At 37.7% G+C, this 27,085-nt stretch overlaps 1 protein-coding gene across 1 annotated transcript; it reads left to right on the top strand.

The window, feature by feature from the left end:
• The first annotated feature begins 891 nt into the window (after positions 1-891).
• LOC135155253 (interferon-induced very large GTPase 1-like) lies at positions 892-27,085 on the top strand. Its single transcript, XM_064104175.1, has 2 exons — positions 892-1,108; positions 22,620-27,085. The coding sequence occupies exons 1-2, from the start codon at positions 892-894 to the stop codon at positions 27,083-27,085; spliced, it is 4,683 nt and encodes a 1,560-aa protein (XP_063960245.1).

Genomic DNA, 27,085 nt, shown 5'->3' with positions numbered 1-27,085 from the left:
GGAGGAAAACGAGTGAATAAAATAAAGCTGAGGGGAAGACTTTTTTGATGAATTGTGAAAAATAGGAGAATAATTTCATGAATACAGAGTGACAACTGCATTTTACAGCTCTATTTGATGTCTGGATACTTCAACGGTATATAAAGCATCTACTGTGAGAGTTTGCAAGATATTTAGACTTTTCGTTGCCATTTGTGAAACGATATTTCTTCACTGGGCTAGTGAGAATTCTGTGGCGCCAGTCTATGACGGGCTAACGTACTGCAACTTGTGTCGGAACTGTGTGTATCTGGTGTATGTGATGAACGTGAACAATAGCCATGGCTACGCCTATGGCTGACGTTACGCCTCCCGATGAAGCGAATGATTCGGTATCTGTGGTTAGTGAGGATGATGATGGGACTGTAGTGGAACCACTCATTGTTAATGAAGTACTGTGCTTTATTCAGAATCACATTAAACAAACTACACGTGTGAAAATTGTTGAATGTGTGTCACGGGGCTTTTCACCCGAAGACATTATGAAAGCTAGGGATGTAATATCCAAGGATAATCGTGTCTCTAAACTGAAGAGTAGACGAAATACGAAAGCACAGCTAAAGCATGAACAAACAGCTGATGATATTGTTGGCGCAATGATTGAACTAGATCAGCAGGGCGTTGAGACCAATTATGTGGCAAAGAACTTGTTCATTATACCGAAGTGTGATCCTAAGGAACTTGATCCTTTCGCCACTCTACATCGACTGATGGACCTGGAGGATAAGGTGTCAACCATGGGGACTGTTCTTCATTCTCACGATGAAGCTATCCTGAGGCTCCAGACTAGGAATACTGTTGCTGGTATCCCCATCCCGTCGTACGCTGAGGTCACCCATGCAGAGTAAAGGCATGCGGGAGAAGGGGAACAGTGCTTTGACGTCTGTCACTAAACAGAACCCAGTACTCCAGTCATTACCCCCGATGGAGAGATTGAGTGAGGAAGTGAAAGTGAATGAATCGACTTATGGATCTTCACATGTCCACCTGAGTGATGAGCTGAGTAATTCCAGTCGTACCGCTGAGGAGAATTCAACTCCCTGGATCAAGGTCGCTACAAAGCGTGCTCGTATACCTGGTAGTAGGAGTAGAAAGGAGGCATACATGTATAATAATAGACCGAGTAGGTAAAAGTAGGTAAAATATCACGAGTAGGTAAAAGTACAACTGATGATCAGATGATAGAGTATGTAAAGAGTAAAGGAATTCGATCTGCTGAAATAATGTGCATGTCGCATGTTGATGCTACTTTCAAGTCATATTATAGAATGGATGGGAAAATCCCTGCAATCTGATTGGTTGAGAGCTATGCAAGAATTTTTACCGGCTGCATGAACGATATCCCGATAATCAAAACGATATCCACTGTAAACAAGCTATCGTCCGGAAAGCTCATTGTGATGTCATCGCGCATGTACTGTTACGCTTGTTTACGTCAAAATTTTGAATTTTCAATCAAGGCAGAATGAATCAAATAAAGGATGCAAAATGATCTGTAAGTACAAATACGGTACCGTAATTGTCATAGGGATTAAAACTGCGTGCATACTCGTTAGTTGAGAAGTCCAGACATACGATCTAACGTGCCCAGGTGGGTGTTTCATAAATCTGTTCGTAAGATACGAATGACTTTACGCACGACTGGTGATCCTTTCTTGTGCTACGTGATATCACTATGTACTTGAGTTATGACCTAAGAACATGTTCCAGTCCTGCGTAAAGTCGTTCGTAACTTTACGAACAGCTTTATGAAACACCCACCTGGGCTGGCTGTGCACAGCCAATCCTCCACTGCAGGCCCAGGCAGCGGCGTAGGCACTGGCCCCGGGGGCGGGCCGGGCATACACACACAGCTATTGGAGGTCTGAGGCTGCCTCATAGATCTAGTCGATGCAAAGCTGTATCTGATATTTTGGGTATAATAATGCCTTTGTGCCAACATATTATCAAGTTAGGCATACATATTTACGTTGTCCAGGGTTGTCAAAGGGTCTGCATTACATTTTGGAATTTTCATGCATCCGGTAATAAATCATGCGTCCGGTAAAAAAAAATCATGCGTCCGGTAAAAAAATCATGCGTCCGGTAAATATTTTCATGCGTCCGGTAAATTGAATTTACCGTACGCATGAAATTACCATGCATCCAGTAAATCATTAATTGTTGTGGTTTATTCAATAATTTTTTCCATTCTATAAAACAGATGATGCATGGGTTTATTTCGTGGGTCAGTGGAACTGTGTGCACACGGTAACTTTGGCATTATGATCTAAACCATGCCAAAGTTACCTTGTGCACACGGTTCCTACTGACCCACTCTAACCCATGCATCATTTGTATACAAACTGACAGTGACAGTGGATGAAAAAGATAAAGTGATGCAGGAAAGCATCTGGCCTTGTGGACTTTGTGTACAACGCTGGAGAATGAGGGACAGCGGAATAAGTTAGCTAGATACTCTGGACGAAAACAACCTGTATGTCAAACAAGGTCTCGATCGTTTCATATAACTGCCAGTGTGCCAATGACTCTATACTGCCCTTTTTAAGAGAACTCTTTGATGAGTGTGACTTTATGCTAATTCAGGAGCATGGTCTCTATAAGTCTCAATTTGGGTGGTTTGATAACATAAGTGAAGAAAATGGAGTAGGGAAGCATGGTATGAGTGCTATGAATGAAGAAAAGCAGTCAGCTGGAAGACCTTATGGTGGAACAGCTATTATTTGGAAGCATGGTCTAAATGTAAAAGTTGAACCAAAAATAACTGAATCAGATACAAAGAGACTATGTACAGTTATTGTTACGTTGGAAAATCAGAAACGTTTGTTGTTGGGTAGTATATATATGCCATGTGATGACAGATGCCAAAATGCCAATTTAGTAGAGTTCCAACAAGTACTGAATGAAATAGATATTTTAATGAATGAGTTAAATCCTGATTTTGCCTGCTTTGGAGGGGATTTTAATACAGATGTCTCTAGAGACACTTTCCAAACAAGGTGTTTTTTAAACTTTTTTGCAGATTATCACATTTGTACGCAGGATGAATTATGTGATTTTGATTTTACTTTCTGTAGCAAAGGTAGTAACCACAAATCATTGATTGATCATTTTGTTTTAACAGATAGTTTAGTTAAGGCTTTGCATGTGTATGAATGCATTGATACTGTTAATAATTTCTCAGATCATGTTGCTGTTAAATGTCAGTTGGACCTGTATATGTCAGAATTCTCAGACTTTAGTGAACAAGAAGAACAAACAAAAAAGTGTTATAATTGGAGTATAGCAAATCAGGAGGAGCTGAATAGATATGTGGATAGGTTGTCTGAAATTCTACATTTAATTGATATTCCATATTGTGCATTAAATTGCAGAGAAAAACACTGCCAAAGACATAGTAGAGAATTGAATGAGTTTCATGATAAAATTGTTGATGCATGTCTAAACGCCGCCTTGCATGTAATGTGTAAAAGTTCTCAGAAACCAAAATGTAAGGTAATACCTGGATGGAATGAGCACGTAGAGGTATATTTCAAAAATGCACTGTTTTGGCACAAGTTGTGGGTTGAAAATGATCGCCCAAAAAGTGGTGAAATTTTTGAATTGCGTAAGAAAGCAAGAACGGATTATCACAAAATTCTGAAAAAGACTTTGAGAGAGATAGATGTAATAAAGACTGATAAAATGGCAACTGCGATTGCATCAGGTAGTACCAGATCATTTTGGTCTGAGGTTAAGAAATACAATAGATCCAAGAATGTCAGTAGATACCCCCGGGGCGTAACAGGGGTCGATGGCCAGGGGGGGCAAGAGCCAAAAATTTCCCGGTCATATCATGGTATGAACAGGCGTAATTGTGTAATGAGGCAACTATTTTGAGAAGATATCGGGTATCGAGCAAAATTTATCTTTAAAAAAAAAGTTGCGAGCGAGCGAAGCGAGGGAGCAAAAATTTTGACCTTTTTAATACAAAAATCCAATTTTGTGATAGATTTTGACATGATATCCAGAGAATGATATATTGCACTCTTCTCTCTTTACTAGATTCCTTTTTTGTGGTCTGTACCCCACTGTGAACAGGATTCTTTGCGGCAGTATAGCGTGAAGAGTAAAAAAAAACGAGGGGTGCAGAATAGCACATGTGCTAAAAAGCTGCTTTATATAAGTCCCGAGCGAGCGAAGCGAGCGAGAAAAAAATCACATTTTCATGAGAATCTAAGTTTGAGCTATTTTTTGACATTATATTCAGGAATATTCAGTAAATAAAATCCTATCGTTTTATTTGCTTTTCTTTCCCCTTTTTTGTTGTTCTTGTTTGTAGAACTTTTTGGAGCCATTGCCAAACCCTTCCATACGCAGTGCTGTGCGGTTAGGGTCCGGGGCGGAGCCCCCGGAACTTCTTGATATCAAAGCCATTTAAACCTCGCAGATTGCCGCTATTTTAATCAAATCGCGGGCATATAAAGAATATAGCTTTTACACAACACACTTATTTAACCCAGTTGCGTAATGAACCAAATATTCTGAGGGGGCAAAACATAGCAATGTGGGAAAATTTGTAAAAACCGGACAGCATGCAAAACGAGCTGGAAGAAAATGGCTATTGAAATTAAATTCTAATTATGTGATAGATTTTTCCATTATATTCAGCAAATAGCACATTTCATTGTTTCCATTCATTTCATTATACGTTGTTCCTTTAATTTATTTAATTTCCTCTTGGGTGTGTAACCAAGAACCCCCCCCCCCGCCTGCATGCCACTGATTGAACGTGATTGAATGGGGGTGTTATAGAGCCATTTGAAAGTTATACATTAAGAGCCCCTACTGCGTGGGGTCTGGGGCAAAGCCCCGGTAGCTTATTTGCATAAAATTTAGCAAGCGTATATAGCACAATGTTGTATGCAGTCCATCTTTCTTCCCGCTCTTTAATTTTAATCATCGGCAGCCCGGTTGTATTATTATTTTTTTCTTGTCCCTTTTCTTTGTTTTCCAATTTAGCTTTTTATTAATTACATTCTAACTTCGTTTCCCGCTATTGTTTGCCCTTTTGTCATCTTTTAATTTATTTCCCATCGCGCTATTGCATTACATAGGCCTATTTCGGAAAGATTTGTTCTTTCTCAAATGTTCTTTCGTACATTTTCCCGCTTTCCTTCCTTTTCCTTAAAAAACAAGTTTTTTCTTGTTTTGTTTTTTCACTTTTCGCTTTCCTTTTCCTCCTTTCCTTCTCCCTTTCCTTTTCCTCCTTTCCTTCTCCCCTTTCATTCCCCTTTCCCTTTCTTCCTCCCTCCCTTTTTTCTTTTTCCCGTTTTTCTTTTTTTTCCCGGTGAAATCCGCCAGGGGGGGGGGGGGGCAGCTTGCCCCGCCTGCCCCCCCCCGCCTGTTACGCCACTGGATATCCCAATGTTGTTGATGGTGTTCAAGGAAAAGATAGTATAGCTGGAATGTTTGCTGATAAATTTGACGGGTTATATAACAGTGTATCTTTTAGAGTTATGGATATGGTAGATCTTAAAAATGATATTGATAACTCTGTTGATAATAAATGCAGATGCCACGAGTGTGTACAAGATGACCATATAATAACAGAAGAAGAGATATGTAATGCAATAGCTAAGTTGAATGGGTCTAAAAAGACAATATTAGTGGATTAATGTCTGACCACTTAATTCATGGTAAGAAGGTTATCAGTAAATATGTTGCTACGTTATTCACAGGGATGATCTGGCATGAAATGACACCTGACAGCATGCTTCGAAGTACAATGATTCCAATTCCGAAAGGACGTTGGGCTAATTTGGGTGATTCGTGTAACTTTAGAGCAATTACGTTAAGTAGTATAATTGGAAAAGTGTTGGAGTTGGTGATTATGAAAAGAGAAATTAATAACCTGTGCACTAGTGAGTTGCAGTTTGGCTTCAAAGAAGGGCTTTCGACAACTATGTGTACCAGTATGGTAAAAGAGACGGTGTCATACTTTGTTCATGAGAAGAGTAATGTATATGGTCTTGTATTAGACGCAAGCAAAGCCTTTGATAGAGTTAATTTTGTTAAATTGTTTAAAATCATGTTATGTAAAGGAGTATGTCCCATGTTTTGTAAACTTCTATTGAATATGTATTTGGACCAAAAGATCCGTCTAAGATGGAACGGTGTTTATTCTGATTATTTTACTGTCTCTAATGGCGTAAAACAAGGTGGAATATTATCTCCCAGTCTATATTGTTTATATATTGATAGACTTCTGTCTAAACTCCAAGATAACGGTGAGGGTTGTTTTATGGGACAAGTATTTACAGGTGCTTTCTCTTATGCTGATGATTTAATCCTACTGTCACCGAGTGTTGTTGCCCTCAACAGAATGATCCTTATTTGTCAAGATTTATTTATTTATTTATTTATAAGTCTTTTTTTAGTAGGGTGGCTCCATCAGTAATTGATATACTGTTGTCCTTGGAGGCCCTACAACAAAAATACAAACATATAACAAACATGGGTAAAAAGTGTACAATGTAAGTTGAAACGAACAAACTGTAAAGAAAAGAACAACACAAAGGGCCAGTTTATAGATTAAGACTATTATAACGCCAAAATAGAAGGCTAAATGAGGATTCAGATTGGACGTTTCTTAAAAAATTTGGTAAATTGTTCCAAATAAATGCACCAGCAAAAGAAAAACTTTGTTTGCCCATTTCTGTTCGAATTTTGGGTAAAATCAAACCTGTGCTTTGTGCACTACGAGTACGAATACTATGTACAGTTTCAGATTTTTTAAAGATATTTAACAAATAGGCTGGATTTTGATTAAAGAATACAGAAAATATCATTTTACATTTAAAATATTTCCATCTATATTCGATGGGAACCCATTTCAGTTTGTTTAAATTAATTTGTGTAGGAGTTCTTAGATTGGCTCCCAAAATTACCCTGGCCATTTTTTTGTGTTGTTTAATCATGATATCTTTTGTGTTCTGAGCACAACTTGACCAGGCATTACTGCAGTATTCGAACAAAGGTAAAATCAATGCATTAGCAAGGAGTTTTAATCCTTCCAGAGGTAAGTATCTTCTCGATCGTCCAAGTAATGCTATCCTCGATCATATATTTTTTTTTTTTTATATATTTAATGTTGGATCTAGCCAAACCCCTAAGTATCTGTAAGTGTAGACCTGTAAAATTTGTTGTTGGTTAAATCTAATGGAAATATTTGTTTCAAGTTTAGCCAATTTTATTTGTGATCCAAATAACATAAATTGAGTTTTGTTTGTATTTAACGTAAGATTGTTCTCTTTTACCCATTTGTGTACTTGTTTCAAATCAAAATTCAAGGCTGATTCAATTTCATCACTGCTTTGACTACTGAAATACAGAACAGCATCGTCTGCGTATAGCATCACTTGGCATTCGGATACCACATTTGGAAGGTCATTTACCATAATAGTGAACAATAACGGGCCCAAATTGGCGCCTTGTGGTACACCTGATACAGTGGTACCCCAATCAGACTCATATTTCCCTAATACCACTTTTTGTTTCCGATTAGTTAAGTATTCGATAAACCAATGTCTTTCCTTTCCAAGTATACCATATTTACGTAGTTTTTCTATCAAAATGTTACGGTCTACTGAATCGAATGCCTTGCGCAGGTCTATAAAGACTGCGCCTGTCATTTGACCTTTGCCAATTTGTCTATAAATAAAATCAGAGAAATAAGTTAAAACAGTGTGGGTACTATGGCCTTTACGAAAGCCAGATTGATTAGGGGAAAGAATATTATTTTCTGTTAAGTATTCTTGTAATTGACTGTGCACTGCCCTTTCCATAAGCTTCATAACAACAGGTATTATGGAGATGGGCCTATAATTATTCAAGTCTAATCTCTCACCACCCTTGAATAGTGGGATAACCTTAGCTGTCTTCCACTCATCTGGTAGTTTGCCTGAACGTAAATTGATTAGGGGAAAGAATATTATTTTCTGTTAAGTATTCTTGTAATTGACTGTGCACTGCCCTTTCCATAAGCTTCATAACAACAGGTATTATGGAGATGGGCCTATAATTATTCAAGTCTAATCTCTCACCACCCTTGAATAGTGGGATAACCTTAGCTGTCTTCCACTCATCTGGTAGTTTGCCTGAACGTAAAGATAAGTTGAAGAATTTAGTAAGGTGTGTATAAATAACAGGTGCAGCCATTTTTAGAAGTGCACCGCTTATCTTATCAAGACCAGGTGATTTATGCGTTTGTAATCTTCTCAGCTCATTTAATACAAAATCATCACTTATTTCATCAAAAATGAATTTAGTAGGCAGTGATTGAAAATATCTACCAACATCACCATGACTACTATGTGCGTCATGCTTACTCGATGGAAATAAAATGTTCGTTAAGTTCTTTCACAATAACAGATTTCTCATTTTGAATAATTCCATTTATCTTCAAACCGTGAATATCGTTAAAGTATACACACAAAGAAAATTCACGAAAGTGATGATTATAGACAAATTATATATGAATGGAAAGGTCTTGTCTTTTTATACACAAATATGTCACTAAAAAGTCTTATCGATGTCGTGGAAATGCAAGAAATGAAATTATTAGAGACCATTCTAAGCCCCCCAGCCGCCCCCCAGACCGACAGTTCACGCAGTGAAAACAGTCGAGAATAATGACGTCACACAATAATCGAGCTCATCATCCCTCTGTGCATAATACACTGAATCACCTTACTGACCTCTTCAATATCTTCCGAATTTACCGTTTTCTTTATGTAATGTGACATCCGAATTCTGTTTTCGACAACTTCAGACTATAAGGGAACCAGAACTGTGTTATTTTGCCCGTTTTTTATTGAATTGTGAACTGGAAAGATCGATTTTGTCCACTCGACAGTCTTCGTTGTGTTGCTCTACTAACTATTGAAAAACTCCAAGCTGCACGGTCCCATTCACTTGCTCCCGATGCATGTTGCAGGCTACGCTGTTTGATCCAGTCAAAAGTCAAGGTAAGCATGTTTGGAAACTGTACTTGTTCTGACGATGCATTCAGGTCAGATGACAGATACAGATCTGATATAAGTTTAGAATCATGCATTTTGGCATAACTACTATTAAAATTAAAAAGTTTTTATTTTAGAAATAATGTTTTTGTACAATTCCACCCAAGGCAAGGGTTCATTACATGCCGCCACGCACAGAAAAATCAAGCCATAGAAGTCGTGTGTTGTGGACCCAAGAAGTGAGATCCCAGACGCCTCCAGGCTAAGCACGCGCGACCCACTAGTTAGAAATCCACTGCCAAACGCGGTTCGTGGTGCGGGGCACTCATTCAATGAACAAGGTTATGATATAACCTTGTTCTCAGTTGTATCTCCATGTGTGGCAAAATAAGGATGGCAATGTTTGGCTTATCTTCTCTTTTTCTTTGGGACAAATGCTTGAGTTTTTTACACTGACAGTTAACATTACACCTATTTGTCATACAACTCGGCCCTTAAGTAAATTTGATTCTTTAAATTATTTTTTTCTTAATTAAAAATAGAGATAAAAAATGAAAATTTTCTTGCCATATTATTTTCCACCAATAGAGGGCGTATACAAAAATATGCCCAAAATTAACGTTTTTGAGCGCTCTAGTGAATACAAAAATTTTTCCCAAGTTTCTAATGAAAAATAAATTGCAACTGTATTAAAATTAGTAATTTTGGTCACAAAAGTGATATTTTAATCATTTTTTAAAGTGTGTGCTCTGTACAGCATTGGCATGCCATAGTCCAACCTGTAGATTCCCCACAGGCAGGGTGGTTGCAGTGAACAAGTGGTGCGGGGTTAGTATACTTAATACGTGTGAGTGGCACAATTCCAGCAGATTTTTTCTTCAGATTTCTAAAACTGGTCAGGACTCAGGCAGGCAATTAAATTATTTAGGAGCACTGAGTGGTATGGACCATGGCTGAAAATCTGCTGTTTCAGAGGAATGTTTAAGTTTTTATTATACACAGAATTATATCACCATGATGCCGATGTCATGAAGCCAGACAAATTTTCAGCAGTGATTACCCTGATTCCTGGCCAAAATCACTCACACGTATTGCGAGGTTAGTATTAGTATACTACTAGTACGTATTGCGAGGTTAGTATTAGTATACTAACCACGAACCGCGTTTGGCAGTGGATTTCTAACTAGTGGGTCGCGCGTGCTGGGATCTCACTTCTTGGGTCCACGACTTCTATTGCTTGAATTTTCTGTGCGCGGCGGCATGTAATGAACCCTTGGGTGGGCCAAAATTAGAGTCTGGTGTTTCTTTCTGATTAGAGTGTTGCTGCATATATGTATGCGTAATGCCTTCAACAATGAAGATAAATGCAATCTTTGTAATGACACAGAGACTCAGAGAGCACCGTACCTCAAGTGATGTTTGTGTAGTCTCCACTTCACTACTGGAGTACTGCTACAGCCTACACTACGCTACACACTTACCCGGGTAGGTGTGGCGTACATGTACGGTAGTGTAGCGGTAGTGAAGTGGAGTGGGGCCTACACAAACATCACTTGAGGTAGAGCACCAGTGTTCTGAGTGGAACTTTTCAGGTGTCTAAACCTACTATCATTTGTTGTTGACCGGGAATTACATGCCACCGCACGTCATCAATCATCACGATAATTAAATTCATACTTTGATTTGATTATTTAAACTATTTCTTTTTTTCTCTCTTCTACACACAGATCTGCACAATTGCTAACTCTGGTGACTTCTGGTCTCTGCTTGCTACCTCAATCTGGGAGATTCCATCATGTCCTTTTACTATGATTTGGATATAGCCATTTTTTTCTTCACTCTTTCCAGGACCTACGGTTTGCAAGTTGTGGAATGATAATGATACAAAAGAAAAAATTTCTTTATCAATCTTGGAAACAATTTTGAGCACAGTTTTGGAGAGAACTAAGAAATTTTACTCGGACAGGAATACAGCTTGTCAAAAATAATAACACACAATTTAAAACGAAAGAACAATTTTAATGTTACTAGGGCATTTTGCGAGAAATGTTATACTCAATCACACGTCCCAAATCAAGGGAAAGTCCTTTGATTAAACATGTAGTTGAATTGCGATTGCAACTCGACCTTATTACGCTTAAATTTGAATTTAAGACTTACGCTTGATTTGCAATTGAACATAAGTTTCTTGCAGTGCCCCATAATTATGTTTTGTTATCAGATATTTAACGTGCTGATTTTTCTCGAAAGGTATAATATATTTGTCCTTTTAAACGGTATTTGAATATGGGTACGCCTTTTATTTGTTTTCCACAATATTTATTGCATGTATGAACAGAAGTGAAATATTTATTGTGAAGCACTGTGAATGTTGTGTGATGGTTCATCATCAGACTGAAAGCCTGGTGGATGTGAGGAAGTGGCCTGGATGAAAGAAAAGTGAACATGTGTCCAATTACTGATTTGCATATTCTAAGACAATTTTGTTTCTGGATAAATTTTGCTATGCATTCCCTACATTAAGAGTAAAGGAGAAGTCCACGCAATCAAAAATTCATTTGAATTTAAAGAAAAATAACAAGATATTGCAGGAAATTTCATAAAAACTTTGATTCAAATTTATATAATTACTATTTTAACAGTTCCGTAAATATAACCTATTGTGATCAGATGAAGAGTTTCCTATCGTCAAATCTGCAAAGAATAAACAACAAAATGCCACAAAAAATAGAAACGAATGTGATGTGAGTGACAACTCTAATTTGCATGTCATTGTTTTGTGTATATGACTGTTTTGAGTAAAAACAACAAGGGAAATCACTCTATTCAAATAATTTTTAGTTGATGTGGACTTGACTTTTAACTCTACCCCTCCCATCCCAAATAAGAGTAGAAATAATCTAATCAAGAACTGGAAAATCAAAAGCAGCAATTAAGAAGCAAGATTTGATAAATACAGGTCTGAATAGAATTTCACAAGAAAATAAAAAGAGAAAAAAAAGATGGGTAGGGACGGGGAAGGAATAAAAAAAAAATACCCAGAAAAAAAAAATCCGAGTTTCGAACCAGGGTCCTCGCACATGACAAAACAATGGCCAACGCATTTGGCCACAGACCATCGCCCTAACAGGAAGGCATTTTTAAGATATATGAAAGAAAGTCCGCTCGCCGCTGTTTCCTAATAATGCTTCGGCAATTCAACTGCAATTTCAGTCATTTCGCGATGGATATTGCCGTGTTTTTTTTGTGATTCCTGACTTTGCTACTTAATGAAATTTCATAATTTTTGTTCAGTCATAAAGAAGAATGTCTATGCTTTATATTGACTATAACATTAATGTGACGCAAGTGTGATTTCTACGTGAAAATATGCTTTGTTTATTCACCTATATTTCTTGAAAAAAAAAAAAAAAATTCTAAGCTAAATATCGGTCACCAAAATACGTTAAATGTGCACTTTTTTTCACTGTTCAGTAAATTCAAACTTTTATCTATATAACAAGACCAATCTTAAGAGGAATAAACAATTCTAAGAGCAAAAAACGCTGATTGGAAAGATCGTCTCCAATGGGCTGCTGTCAGCTCAGCTGCTCACTGCTCATTGTGTGACGTCACTCAGCTGGAGCTCGCAAGAGGACCGGTGGAAGGCAGAAATATGGCATGAAAATAAATCATTTTTGAGAGCTGATTTCTGCAATCTCTGATCACTATTTTGAAAAGTGAAGTTATATATCTGATTAGTAATACTTCCCCTTTACAATGATGACCACATAAAGTCATTATAAAATACTTTTGATTCTTTGGATGTATACTTTAACAGTTTTTTCATTTGTATTAACTGATTTCAGAAGTTTCCAAAGTTTCCGAGGGTTTATCTTGTTTTCTTTTACACCAGTTACATAATATTTCTTTTTTAGCATAGTTCTAAAGTTATTGATGTGATTTCGTACCCCTCTATAATATTTCCAATCTTGTAACTGTCTACTTTTGTCAGCTTTGCGTTTTAGTCTATCTCGTAATTGAGTGAGGGCGACATACTCTCTTGTCACCCACTTTGGTTTATAGCCCCGGACTCTGTGTGTTCCGAGTGGAGCGTGTTTATCACAAACTTCACTGAATTTCGATCTCCAAATAGACCACGCCTCCGAAATATCATCTTCGATGAGACAGCTCGACCAATCAGTCTCACTTAAATCTTGCAGGAATACCTGCTCATCAAAATTCTTATACGACCTATATGTAACCATCTTGGGTTGAACAGTGGGTTTATACAATTTACGTACAATGTATACAAGATTGTGGTCACTCAGACCAAGAGAAACAACGTCACTTTGTTTTACATTTTGAGGGAAATTCGTTAAAATGATATCAATCAACGTGCTTGTAGTTTCAGTAATCCTAGTACAAGATTTTATCATTTGATTCATACAATTTTGTCTACAAATTCTATTTATGAACCTTGATTCACTCGTTGAATTCATATTAAAATTAAAATCTCCCAGTACGATTACTTCACGATTCAATTCACAAACTTTTATTATCGATTCTTCAATTTTATTTTGATAATGGACATTTGAACTGGGTGGTCGGTAAAATGTTCCTACCATTAATGGTTTAGAGTTGTTTAACTTAACTTCAATCCAAAGGGATTCCAATTGATTATCTTCTAAATCGTTTTTACGATTATACACGATGTTATCTGAGATATAGACACATACTCCTCCTCCTCCTCGTCTGTTTCGATCATTTCTTTCAAATTTATAACCATCAATACTAACTTCAAAATCAAGTACCGTTTCATCTAAGTGAGTTTCAGATAATGTGAAAAGATCAATAGCTCCATGCTTAAGATAATCTCTTAGAGATTCAATCTTCGGAAGTAAACTACAAATATTTAGGTGCGCTATATTAAGTCCTCTTTGTTTACTAGAAAAATAATCAAACTCATGTTCACTGTATGAACTTTTCTCTTCAATTAATTCAAATGTATCTTGTTTAGTCCTGTTTCCCCGGCGTGTTCTTTTCTCTTTTGCTATTCCCAAATTCATAATTGTCTTCCAGGTTTCAATAGGTAGTCGTTGATATCTCAAAACGTGTTGGGGTGGGTTAAAGACCCTGACCGGTGTAAAAACAATCATATATCAAAATAAAGGTAATGATTCATACAATACAAATATACAAAAATATTACATATATCTCCTTATAATAGTTAAAAATATTAAATAAAAATCAAAGAAACTGCTTCTCCAAAGTACGCTTCGATTGAGCACCCCACGTCGCCTGGAAATGATGACGTCACGTTGTGTCAGGAGGGTTGTGATTCCATAGGTTTGTGTACAAAAGCATTGGGTATTTTCTTCCATTTCCATGTTATGAATCCATTTTTTTTTTCGTTTTCAGATGAAAATGGCACTCAAAATTATTCACTGTTCAAATTGTTGTAAACCTACAACTATTTACTACCTTTTTTGTGATTTCTTTGTTTGGCTCTTATTGGGCCTAAATTGCTATGTCAGGAAAAGTTGTTATACAGAATCTAAATGCAGATAGAATTGAAATCTGCGCCAAATAAGCAGGAAATAAAATATGGCAAAAACTAGTTCAAAACAGTAGATTTCATAAATTCAAGCTTGTGGGTAAAAATATATGTGATATCCCTTTGTGATAGAAGTGAAGAGAATGAAATGCGTTATCTGGAAAGCAAAAAAATCACCCAGTTTTTCTGTGTACAAACCTATGGAATCACGACGCTTCTTACACAACGTGACGTCACGGTCTCGAGGCAGGTGAAAAGCACAATAAAGCCTATTTTCTAAGCGGGGTTCGAAGCCCGATAATTGGAATATTCTTAAGCAAAATACTCAGCTGGGAAGCGGTGAAAATGCATAAAGCATACCTTGCTGTATTTAGTAGCTTATAAGCTTTCGATTGGTATATAATTTATCAATTTCATTTTCGGGTCCGGTCTGGATCTTTAAGTTTATGAAGATCAATTGAGGTGTAATGAATGCGACCTGTTGATGGGTACCCTGTAGTGACAGGTTGTTCCGCAATGTCTGAAATACCGTTGCCATGGTGCTGGTTGCCAGTAGAGTGATGTGGTCCTGGATTCGGGTGTATATCTCCTGCTTTTAGTAGTAGCTGGAATGTAGTTTCCGAGTTTGGGTAGTACGAAATTCTTCTAGATCCATATTTACTATGCTGATTGAATAGTTTGTAATTTAATTTGCATGTTGGTGACTGAGACTTGAATACCTCAGTTGAACCCAGCAAAAAAAGTATAACCAAGACAAAAGAAATTCTCAAGGTGGTTCCCATGGTTGAAGACTGTATATAATATCCGATATGACAATGACGCTATGCTGGTTTTAACAGGTGAATAAGAATCCAATACAGAAATCCAATCATGACAGGGAAAATGAAATACAGAGCACAAACTGTAGGTTCCAAAATGGGTTCCATTAGTTGAAGGATCAATAATCCAAAATAAAAATCTCCATCTTTTGAGATAAATCCAAAGAAATCCACGTTATACTGGTTCCCAATGTGTTCCAGAAGTAAACACTTCCACATGATTACAAAGGTAAAGCAAGAAACACAATTGAAACGGTAAAAAAAAAAAAGTTGGGAGCATCCTGAGGAGCTATCTTGACGCTCACTCAGCTCACCAAAAAAAAAAAAAAAAAAAAAAAGATTTTGCTTCGGAATATGATATAAAATTCAATAGTGAAAAGAGCCAGCTTATCATATTTACATGTGATAGAAAAAAGGTAATGGACCCAAAGATTAAAGTCAGTGGTAATCCAGTTCAGGTTGTGGATAAAATTTGTCATCTTGGTCACATCATCAGTCAGGATATTTTTAGTGATGATGTTTCCAAACCTATAGGCGACTTTAATCGTCAGTGCAATATAGTTTTAAGCAATTTCAAACATGCCAAGTGTTATTTGCGTAATATTTTTTCTGTTTTAAACATTTTGTTGTAGCTTTTATGGAACACAGTTATATGCACTATTTGACTCATCTTTGGATGCTTTATTTAGACACTGGAGAATAGCTGCTCGCAGAGTGTGGAAATTTCCTTGGCAAACACACAATGTGTTTTTACCCTTTTTGGCCAAAACGATGTGCATAAAATTGTGGTTTCATAGAAGATGCTTAAATTTTATCTTGTCATCTCTCAAGGCTGATAACTTTATTGTGTCATATATAACAAAAATGAGTCAGTTTGGTTCATTCTCTGTGCTTGGAGGGAATATCAAATACTTGAATAGTAAATACATGATGGACCCTAGACAGGTAAATAGGCAGTGGAATAAGGTTAAATGCAACTTAGCTAATGTGGATCGCAAGGTTGAGCAAATTAGGGAACTCATTACAATGAGGGATGCAAAGGATGTATCACATTTAACGGAAAGTGAATTGAAGGAACTGATTGCCTTTCTGTGCCTACAGGCATATTAATTCTTGGTCCTATTGTTTTTTATTTTTGAATGGATGTTTTTAAGTGTATTTTTTATATATTGAATATGTTTGTTCTGTAAATTGGAAAACACGTTTCTTATGTATATGTGCATTTTTATGCGAATAAAGAAGACTTTGAATTGAATTGAATTGAATAATAGAAAAAAATCTTTCATGTCACTTTATGACATTTTTGTTCGCGCTTCGATGAGATAAATATCTTGCTCAATAGGCTGATAAGGAGCTTGAAATATCAAGTTTTGAAGTCAGTATACAAAATATTTTTCAGCTGGGACATCGAGACTTCACTTTTTTAAAAGTGCTCTGTTAAATTTCCGTTTCATTTGTCTGAATATCAACATTTTCCCCTCGCACTGCACCCTTGCATTATTCGATTTGCCAAGTTCCTCATTGTAGTCGCGTATTCCATTCCAAGTTTTGAAAATATATTTCTTTCAGGTCTGATTATTAAAACTTATCAGCTAGCGCAGTGCGCTCGCATTTTTGATTGATAAGTTATGTGTACCTCTATATTAATTATATGACACACTACTTTAAATACCCTTTTCATTACAGTTTATCAAAAATTTCGTCTCGCGATTTGCACTTGCATTAATTGTTACATGCCTCCTTTTCATAATAATAAAAGTGCTTGAAATGACGAGTTTTTAGGCCTTATCAACAAGTTCCGCGCACTCATTAGGCTAATAAATAAGATAATAACAGTTTCATGAATTATTCTTAATAATTGAATTGTCCCCCTTTTCAGAATTAAAGTTTCATCTCGTTCTTAGGAATATGAATAGGAAAATAGTCATCATTTTCATGTGATGACACAATGTCCTTACAATATCTGATCCTGGGTCAAAATGATAATGAAAAAAATATCAGCTCGTGCTTCGCTCTCACATCATTTATTGACTGCATTCCACATCCACTTCACAATTTTACTACACAGTGAGTGAAATGGGGCTTAAATTTACCCTCTTCAGATCGGAATATCAAATATTTTCAGCTCGCGCTCCGCGCTTGCATTATTTATTTTCAAGATTTAAAAAAATATATTCAGAATGCCCTGATTCTAGGTCTCAATGTAAAACACGTGCACGCATGTTTTAATGAGAAACAAAGCTTGATCTTTATTTTAAACGTGCTTAGATTATCTAGTTTCAGATGACAATATAAAAAAAATTCTGCTCGGGATCCGCACTCGCATTATTAATGTGGGAAGATATCCAATTACTAATCCTTTTCATGATTCACAAAATATGAATAAAAGTGTTCCGTGTTGAGGTCTGATATCTCATTTTGCCCCGCTCGCATAAATTGTTTTGTTTTATACCTACCCATTCGTGATTACCCAAATTACTTAGCATTTACTCTTTTTTTTTTTTTGGGGGGGGGTCGGAATGTCAAAAATTTTCTGCTCTCGCTTCGCGCTCGCATTATTTCATTGTTTTAACGTCTAAATCTAAAAAAATAAACTCGCGCTTTGCACTCGTTATCATTTATATAGTACAAAATGTGCTGAAAATGCTGTTGAAATTTCCCTCAGAATAAAAAAAAAAAATCCGCTTCGCGCTCGCATTAAGATACACAGATTGTTAAATTGAGTATGCATATCTGAGTTTGTTCTTGATATAAAAAGAACTTGTGAAAATGTTAAGTTTTCAAGTTAAAACATTAAAGTTCTCAGCTCGCGCTTATGTACCGACAGTCATTAGAACGTCCCGGATTAAAATATAAATCTAAAAAAAATCAGCTCGCGCTCGCATCATATATTTAGTGAAAATATTGCCTAAATTTCCCTCTGAATACCAAAAAAAAAAATTCCGCTTGCGTTTCGCGCTCGCATTAAAGATACACAGATTGTTAAACTGAATATGCATATTTGAGTTTGTTCTTAGTAACAAAAACTTGTGAAAATGTTAAGTTTTCAAGTAAAAACATCAAAAGTTCTCAGCTCGCATTCCTGTACCGACAGTGATACGAATGTCCCGGTTTAAAGTCTTAAAACTGGCCTATTTATTTATTTATAACTTCTCCTGCACGCATTTCTCACTTCCCAGACGAAAAAAAAATGTACCCTTTCGAACTGACATCTCTTCCCCAGCGAAAGTCGACAGGTGATTTTCTCGGGCGTAAGTAATTAAGTGCAGACCTGGGTCCCGTAACACAAAGGTTAGCGATTGATCGTACGCTCGAATTTTACGATTGATTGTACATTGTAGTCAAAGGAATCAATCGTAGAAAATGTTCTACGATCATTGCTAATACCTTGGTCACATTTTTTTCTATGGCGGCCGTATGGCTAGTCGAAAACAGCCGTTTTAACATTTATTTGTATCAGCTACATATAGGTGGTTTTAGTAAAAATGAATAAAACGGCTGTTTTCGACTCGCCGTACGGCCGCCGTAGAACAAATGTGATCATGGTATGAGCTTTGTGTTACGGGGCCCAGGTGTCAATAAAAGCGCGCGTTTTTATTATTTGAATTCTAATCGTACTCTTTTTTATATTGCAGATACCTAATTAATTTTATCAGTGAAGTTTTGGAGATGACAGCTGGTAAACACTTCTCAGCTGATCAGCTCACTCGGCACGTGATGCATTAGAACGAACGGCGAGCGAAAAGAAAATTGTAAACAATGCTTCTTACCCATTACAAAAGTTAGTGGAAAAAATATTGCGTGTTCGAGGGACAAGTCCACCCCTGCAAAAATTTGACTTGAATAAAAAGGAGAAATCAAACAATTATAATACTGAAAATTTCATCTAAATCGGATGTAAAATAAGAAAGCTATGACATTTTTAAGTTTCCTTTAATTTCATTATAGGTTATATTCACAACCTGGTCTGTATGATCATGGACATAGGTCCATGGTATGAAGAGGGGACTGATGACATCACTCTCTCACTATTTCTTTTGTATTTTAATATATGAAATATAAAAATATTCAAATTTTCTACCTGTAGTCCTAGGAAGCAAAGTTTATTCCTCCTGAACATGTGATATTACCATTGTTTTAACATTGTATGGTTCAGTCAAGTTGGTCCTTATTGTCAAATATGTAAAAATCGAAATATTGTATAATTCAAACAATAAAAAAACAAAAGAAATAGTGAGTGACATCATCTTCTCTCTCATTTGTATGTTTGATTTTTCTCTATTTATTAAAATTTACATTTTTCTGGGAAGGACTTGACCTTTAACTCTGGAATGATCGAATCTCCCACAAAGCGTGGCCTTCCAAATTTAACCACGGAAATAATAGCTAGCTAGCGCGTGGATTCTCATTTCAGGGGATTTCGGGGAGAAAAAATTGACCTCTGACGTCATCAAAGAGGAGAAATTCTCCGGTTAGCTTTCATAATGGCCGTTTCACTGGCGAACTTCGCCGTGGAAACAGTTCCACCGGCGAAGTTCTCCACCTCTCGATGTGGAGAAGTTCGCGGGGGAAGTTCTCCTGAGGGTTACACTTCGTAATTCCGAAGGTTCTTTATTCCGAAGGTTTGTAATTCCGAAACACGCAAATTGCCTATACCTCGATGTTCGTTAATCCGAAAACGTAAAAGGGTTCGCCAATCCGAACATTTGTGGCGTTATTCCGAAGGTTCGATAATCCGAAAACAATACAAGGTTAGTTAATCATTTATTAATAGTAAAACCTTCGGAATTACGAACCTCACTTCGTTTTCGGACTAACAAACCTTCGGAATTACGAACCTCACTTCGTTTTCGGACTAACAAACCTTCGGAATTCCGAGCCTTCGGAAATACGAACCTTCGGAATAACGAACCTTTGGAATATCCGAACCTTCGGAATAACGAAGCTTCGGAATATCCGAACCTTCGGAATAACGAAGCTTCGGAATTATGAATGTATGCGCTACTGACTACCTTTCATACTGGAAACGTACCCCTTCGCCGGCGAAGTTCACTGGGAAAAAGCGCAGTATGAAACGGGTATAAATCTCAACAAAAATGTCAGCTCGCGCTTCGCGCTCGCATCACATATTTAGTGAGGTCATTATTCTCTACACAATTATACTTTATATTCATGTTGGACACTGCTTAAAATTTTCATTTCGGGTCCAGACTTTACAAAAAATTTCAGCTCGCACTTTGCACTCATTATGTTTAGTGAGATACACAGCTACATCATTCAGTGATACCCTTCCTTTTCATGATTACAAAAACTACAAGGAATGTCCGATTTCAAATCTAAGTTTGATTAGATAACCATCACGTTCATGATTGCAAAAATTGTTTAAAATGTCAACCTTTCAGATTGTAAAAAAAAAATCAGTTCACGCTCCCAACAGCTGCTCAGTTCTGTGCCGACATTCTTCATGGATACATTGCTTCGAATGTTCCATTTTTTAGTTCAAAATGTGAAGTAAACGTCAGCTCGCGCCTCGCGCTTGTTTACTGTGTTCTTTATTATACAATGTTTAACCAGTCCAGTTTTCAGGTCCAATACCTGACAAAAAATTCTGCTCGCGCTTTGCGCTCAGTCTATTTGATTAGTGAGAAATGTATTTTATTCATGAGTCACTGCAAACAGTTGATAAAGAAATTCAGAAAGGTTGATTAAAAGTATGAACTCGCGCTTAATGAATTGCAATGTACGCATATTAATCATGCAAAAAGTGCTTACAATGTCCAGTTTTCTGGTCGGAAATAAAAATTTCAGCTCGCGCTTCGCAATTGCATCAATTGCTTGGTCACCTATTCATGGTTACAATCGAGTTCTCAGGTCAAAATATAAAAATATTTAGCTAATGCTTCACACTCGCGTTTTGGGATTGGGGAGAAATGTTTTATTTCATTGATCACTGCAAACAGTCTTTAACAGGTCTATTTGTTGGCCAGTATATTAAAATTTCAGTTCGCGATTTGCGCTCGCATGGATCGTTTAGATAGATGCCCCCATGATGAATACAAAATCAGCTCACAAAGTTCAATGTTCAATGTTCAATTTGCAAATAAAATATCAAAAAAATTGAGCTGGCGCTTCGCGTTCGCGTGGTAATTTATATTCAGGCCACATGAAATACTTTATAGTGCTTCTAAAAATGAAAATTTAGTTATGACTGACCCCTTAAAACAAGGAGAAAAACAATCATATTTCGGCGGACACGACGGGAAAATTTTGATTAAATTACCCCCCCCCCCCTTATCGATAAAAACTGTTACTGATCCTGGGTATGATGAAACAAAATGTGACTAAGGAAAATGTAGAACACTTCCAAGGTTCGTGGTTGCCGGACGTCGGTAATCGCTACCGATATTTGTCGGTAATTAGGACCTCCACACCCCTACTGGAAAAGGCATAGCAACGCTCCTGCCACTAGATTTTCTGAAAGATAAATGTCGATATTCAAAAAAATTGTACTACGTGTAGCACTATAGAGACATTGCAAACAATGATAACAATATTAAAAATAGAAAGAAATTAATGAACGTTATTTAACCCCCCAAAAAGTCTCTCAAACTGTTGCTGTACATACTTTATAATGAATTTGAATTTATCATGTGTAAGTTTTATTCATGCCTTTTAAAAATATATTCTATCTGAAAAGTTGATTTATTGTCTCAATATCACTTGCAGGCCTGAGGGTGTATTTCACTGCTGACGAAGACAGCGATCAGGAGGAACCCTTTAAGGCAGCCAATACAGTGGAAACGGAGAGGGGCATTTTTTTAGATATCCTTAAGACCCTAGGCTTAGACATGTATTTTCCATCTAAGATATCCCTTTTGGATGCAATGACCATTAAAAAAACTACTGAACACCTTAAGCATGTTGATCTTCCCTGGATGATTATACAAAAACTCCTTATGACTGATTTTCATGCAAGAGACCACCTTTCAATGTTGCTGAACAAATCATCGAAAGAAGAAAGGCCTGAAGACCGAGATGGGTTTGACTTTCTTGCTCCTCTTCTTGAAATACAAAATACTGGTGGCTGTGAAGGCAATGCAACTCATATCAACACTTTGGATGCCATGGTGGCAATATTTACATGTTGTGACAACTTCCTAAAACAAACACTCGCTCAGAAGTTATTTGTTTGCAAACTGGCAATTCCTTTTCTTTATCCCCTAGGAACAGAAGACAGTATTGGGATGTCACTTTGGGCACTCAGAACGATTATTGTACAGTGCCATACCAAACAAGAGGAAGCTCCTGAGACGACAGTGACAGGAAACCCTTTTCCTCTGGTGACTTTCATCCGATTGGGTACGCCACCACTGTCTAAATCCAAGCTGGTAAACGATGTTCTTAGAGATGACAGTCATGACACATTCTTTCACAAAGATTGCATCAATGGTACCATACCCAGAAGGATAACTGATGGTCTTGTGGAATGTACCTGGTTCATTAAAGTCGGAAAAAAGAACGACCACCTACCAGGCACAACAATGATCCTAAATTTGAGAGGTGATGCCTCCTTGATGAAGAAACAGATGCAGATTTTGCAGGAAATATCATCCGTAATATTTGTTACAGCCAGTGCTAAAGACCTGATAAGAACCCAAAACATCACGACATTCCAACAAATTAGGAAAAGTAGTGATAAAGTCATCCTTCTTTTGATCAGTGGAAAAAACAAACAGATTACAAAGGATCTACTAGCCTATCATGAAGCATTACTGCATGGGGTCCCTATAATTTCATCGAGCACCCGCCAAGGTACTCAGAAAAATGCCAGTGAGCTCAAGACTGAAGCTAGAAGAAAGCTGTCGGAGGCAATAAGTGGGTGTCCTGTTAAAGTGCTGGAAGAGTGTGTTCGACATGCAAGTGATATGGGGATTGTCATAGATGAAAATGATGAATCCTGTCTTGAAGGTAAGTCACTTGCAGAGGATGTTGTCAGCCACATGAAAGACCTACCTATCGTTGATTGTAAACCTCGCCTACTTCCGCTGCAATGTGCTGAATGGACTGAATACTGCAAATTGTTAAAGGGTCAACACAGAACGAGAGGACAGGTCACACAGTCGACATCAGCATATCAAGAGGAAGAAGTGAAACAGAATTTAGGCCGTCTCCGTGAAGAGCAGGTAAAAATCTACAAAAATAAATCAACACATTTCATTCTAAACTTCATGTCAACTCTGCGAAAGGACCCTGATGGTACTATGTATTTCCTGAAGTGGATGGACCTCTTATTGAATGAAATATCGAGAGCCAACATACCAGGACTACGCAGACAGTATTACAAAGCTTGGGCTGAATTTAAGGACGTAAAGAAGAAACAGGAGATGGCAAACATGAAAGCACAAGTGGACGATGCTGAGAGTCGTCTTGCCAGAGCATCATTTGGACTAAAAAACCTTTTCAGAGAACTTGGACAAATTTACGAAGCAGTGATGGGATGCAGAAATGTAGGACAAGACACTAGGGCAGATGTGGAAATTTTGCCAGAAATAGCTGCCAAACTGTTGTTGAAGGGCAGCCCCTTGGAATTAGTAGATGGAGACACATCAAGTGTCCCTATTACATGGGTGACTGCAGTGCTAAGTAAACTTGGAAACATTATCGGTGAAAAAAGGCTCTTTGTTCTCTCGGTCTTGGGCATCCAGAGCTCTGGGAAATCTACACTTCTAAACACCATGTTCGGATTGCAGTTCGCCGTAAGTGCAGGTAGATGCACGAGAGGAGCATACATGCAACTCATCCCTGTAGATGGGGGTACTGATCTTCCTTTTGATTACGTTGTTGTTGTGGATACTGAGGGGCTTCGGGCACCAGAACTACAACAACTTATGTACGAGCATGACAATGAACTTGCAACCCTTGTAATTGGTCTGGGAGACGTGACCATGATTAACATCAAAGGAGAAAACACAGCCGAAATGAAAGACATTCTGCAAATTGCAGTGCATGCGTTCTTAAGGATGAATCGTGTCGGTAAACGCATCCGGGATCACAGAACTTGTTTATTTGTTCATCAGAATGTCCCGTCAGCTAATGCAGAAGAACTTATGATGCATGGATGTCAGAAATTAGTGGATAGTTTGGATGAAATGACAAAAGAAGCAGCCTTCAGTGAAAACATAGCAAATATTCATAGTTTCTCACAGATTATCAGTTTTGGGGTACAAAATCATGTCTGGTACTTCCCTGATCTGTGGCATGGTAATCCACCTATGGCCCCTGCAAATCCGGCGTACTGTGAAAAGGTTTGTGCGGTCAGGTTGAACCTTTTGGGGGAGATTGTAAAGAGGCAGAAAACATTTCTGACTTCTTCAGATCTGTCGATTCGCCTTGATGATCTATGGAATGGCGTGCTTGCTGACGATTTCGTCTTTAGCTTTCGCAACAGTCTTGAGGTGAAAGCATACAACAGTTTGCAATCCAAATACTACACTTTGGAATGGGAGTTACAAAACTCAATGAAATCATGGCTACACTCTAAAGGGTTAAAGTTAGAAATATGTGAATCTGTCGATGACCTAGAAAGTTCCTTTCAGTCCCTCATCGTCAAACTCTCTAAAGTTCTGACCAAAATAGCTGAGAAAACCAAATATTGTTTGAAGGATTACTTCAAGGAATGCAACTTGCGGGACATAATTATCCAATGGCAGCAGTCCAAGCTGAACCAACTGAGCACTGCAGTTGAGCAACAACAGATTGAGGGCAGGGCGGATCTACTTTCAATCAAAGAAGCACGTCGAGTAGAAATAATGCAGACTCAGAAGTGGTCAAAGCATGAGGCACATATCATGAGCAAAGCAGTGGAACTGGCAGAGATAATGAAAGGTAAAGAAGTGACTGATCCCGAGCAGAGAAAGAAGTTTGATAACATGTGGGTGTCAATGGTACACGAGCTTGCACCAAAGACCGAAGACAAGGAGCTGCAAATGGATTTAGTGATGGAGGAGATTCTATTCCAAAGATTTCATGCACATGGAGCTTTACTTAGAGATGAACTTAGACACCATCCTTTGAATATTCCACTTGAGCATACATCCTTAGAAAGCAGTATCACTGTAGATGATGTCAGACAGGAACATGTCACTTTGAAAACGTCCTTGTTGAAAAATATCGAGAGCCTGGCTGATGAAAATAATCGAGAATTAGAGGCTGCAAGACAGATGACATTGGTGCTGACAAGAACTATCTTGAAAGAAATTGACACTTATTTAAAAAGACTTTCTAATCGGGACATTAAATTCCAGAAAACGCACGCTGCACGAGTCGTACAAACACTCATGGAGAATATTGAAACTCATAATCAGAATCCGCATGCTTCCAATGACTACAATTTCACGATTATCCCTGGATATGCCGTTAAATTAGCAGTTCATGTAAGTCGTCACTGTATCGAGGTGTTCAGCTCAATGCAATTAAAGTATAACAACAAACATGGTGTGAAGGCCAAGCTACAAGTCTACAAGAATACTGCCTGGAGTCTTTTCAAGAACAAGGTCAAGCAGAGCACTGAAGAGGCCCTGGTAGGCGACCTCTTATGCACACATTTGAAGGGAGTTGTTCAAAAGGCAGTGAGGAAAGCAATTACAAGAAAATGCATTGATGAAGTTCTCAGAGACTTACAGATGACCAAGTACTACCTGCTAGTAAAAATGATGGAAGACCTAGCTGAGAACGGAAACTTTAAGGAATATGAAGCTTACGTCAGCAACGCCGAAAGTTATGCTTTCACATGGATTACTACGTACACAAATGATAAGATGTTTTCCAGACAAGGTGTAAATGGCATGACCAAGTATGAAGAAATAGCAAAGGGCTATATTGCAAATATCATACAATGCATTGTCAAAAGTGTCCGCCATGCAACCAATGAGGTCAAGGGGCAGAAGGGAATGAGGATGGCACTGTGGATTAAAAAGTTCTGTAAAGGAGTCTCGGAGAAGATAGTAGTACTAGAAAATACCCTGAGCTTTGTGAGTACTCGATTAGTGGTGGATTTCAACAATCTACAAAGGACTATTCTGGACCAGTTGACTAATATTAAATATAGTCTGGAGGAGGCTTTTGCCAATGAAACCGAACACTCTATTGACTGGGATGGGACACCTCCAGCACGTCAAATTCTATACAGGATCTGGGGATGTTCTGAACAGTGCCCATTCTGTGGAGAGCCCTGCACAGACACCACACCAGACCATTATTCATTATATGGGAGGAGGCACATGTGTGTTCAGCACAGACCAAGGGGATTTGTAGAAGTACTTTTTGTTGGTGACGGTGTTTATGATGAGGTGCAAACCGGCAAACAGCAGCTGCTAAATAAGACATGTAACTACTTCATACAGGGGAAGGACATGATGTTCGGCTGTGACGCTTGTGAATACAAGTGCCGAGCTTCTGGCAAGTGTTCAACTACTGGCACTAATATAGTCTCCCACAAATATGCAGAATACAAGACTTACTTTCCGGATTGGGACATAGCTCCTGATTCCATCAACAGTATGTCCAAATATTGGATGTGGGTTATGGCAAACTACAAATTGTACAGAGATTCATTCGTTGACGTACCTCAGTCATGGAGGTCAATAACAAAGGAGGAAGCCCTAGCTGACCTCCAAAAAATCCATCATTAG

Source organism: Lytechinus pictus, chromosome 8, assembly GCF_037042905.1.
Source record: "Lytechinus pictus isolate F3 Inbred chromosome 8, Lp3.0, whole genome shotgun sequence".
NCBI lineage: Eukaryota > Metazoa > Echinodermata > Echinoidea > Temnopleuroida > Toxopneustidae > Lytechinus > Lytechinus pictus.
This window is presented reverse-complemented; position numbering and strand designations above follow the sequence as displayed.

Excerpts from the sequence above, each read along its gene's own strand:
- LOC135155253 (XM_064104175.1), top strand. The coding sequence starts at position 892 with ATGCGGGAGAAGGGGAACAGTGCTTTGACGTCTGTCACTAAACAGAAC. Across the intron at positions 1,109-22,619 it reads GGTCGCTACAAAGCGTGCTC|GAACAGAAGACAGTATTGGG; the intron begins GTATACCTGGTA and ends TTTATCCCCTAG.